Below are 582 nucleotides of genomic sequence, written 5' to 3'. Positions count from 1 at the left end.
CTCCCAGGCACTTGAGGCAGAGGACAAGCGGGTGAAACACATAGATGCAATAATGCAGCTGGATGAGAGGAAGAGGCCGTACAGCAGCTTGCACGAAGTAAAGGCGCCAACTGAGGAGGAGATGGAGGCCTTCCGCATGAAACGCTGCCGGGCAGACGATCCAATGGCTCCCTTCCTGGGAAAGTAACCTCTTCTTCTCCATCCCTGCCGGCTCCCCTAAACTCTCCCCAAGGACTGTAGACACTGCCAGAGCTGCTGCTCGGTGGAAACAACGTCTCAGACTCATAAAACTCAACTTTTATCTCGTTAACTTGCAGCAGGAGCTTTCTGTTGCGTTACGAACGTAACAGAAAATGTGTACAGTGTTTTTGTTCATTTCATTTTGAAAACTTTTTGTTTTTGATGCCACATATTGATAGACTGTAGGGCAATAATGATGAGTGCTTTTGTTTGTACTTAATCAAGTTCCACAGGATAAAAGATTTGGAAGCCATCCTCAGTCTTAACAGTAATTTGAGGAACATAACGACTGTTAGTGGGATTAATGCTTTGTTTTTATAATAAAATATATATTTGTTTGAA

General features: G+C 43.8%; 1 protein-coding gene across 1 annotated transcript in view; it reads left to right on the top strand.

The window, feature by feature from the left end:
* Positions 1-582, top strand: part of slu7 (SLU7 homolog, splicing factor) — a 6083-nt gene extending 5501 nt beyond the window's left edge. The window contains exon 15 of the mRNA XM_035668914.1: positions 8-582. Within this exon, the coding sequence (XP_035524807.1) occupies positions 8-187 (180 nt within the window). The 3' untranslated portion in view covers positions 188-582. The remainder of the gene's footprint in view (positions 1-7) is intronic.

The sequence above is a fragment of the Morone saxatilis genome, unplaced genomic scaffold, assembly GCF_004916995.1.
Source record: "Morone saxatilis isolate NCDOM2014 unplaced genomic scaffold, NCSU_SB_2.0 Contig22, whole genome shotgun sequence".
Lineage (NCBI taxonomy): Eukaryota > Metazoa > Chordata > Actinopteri > Moronidae > Morone > Morone saxatilis.
The sequence above is the reverse complement of the archived record's forward strand: the minus strand, read 5'-3'. Positions and strand labels throughout refer to the sequence as shown.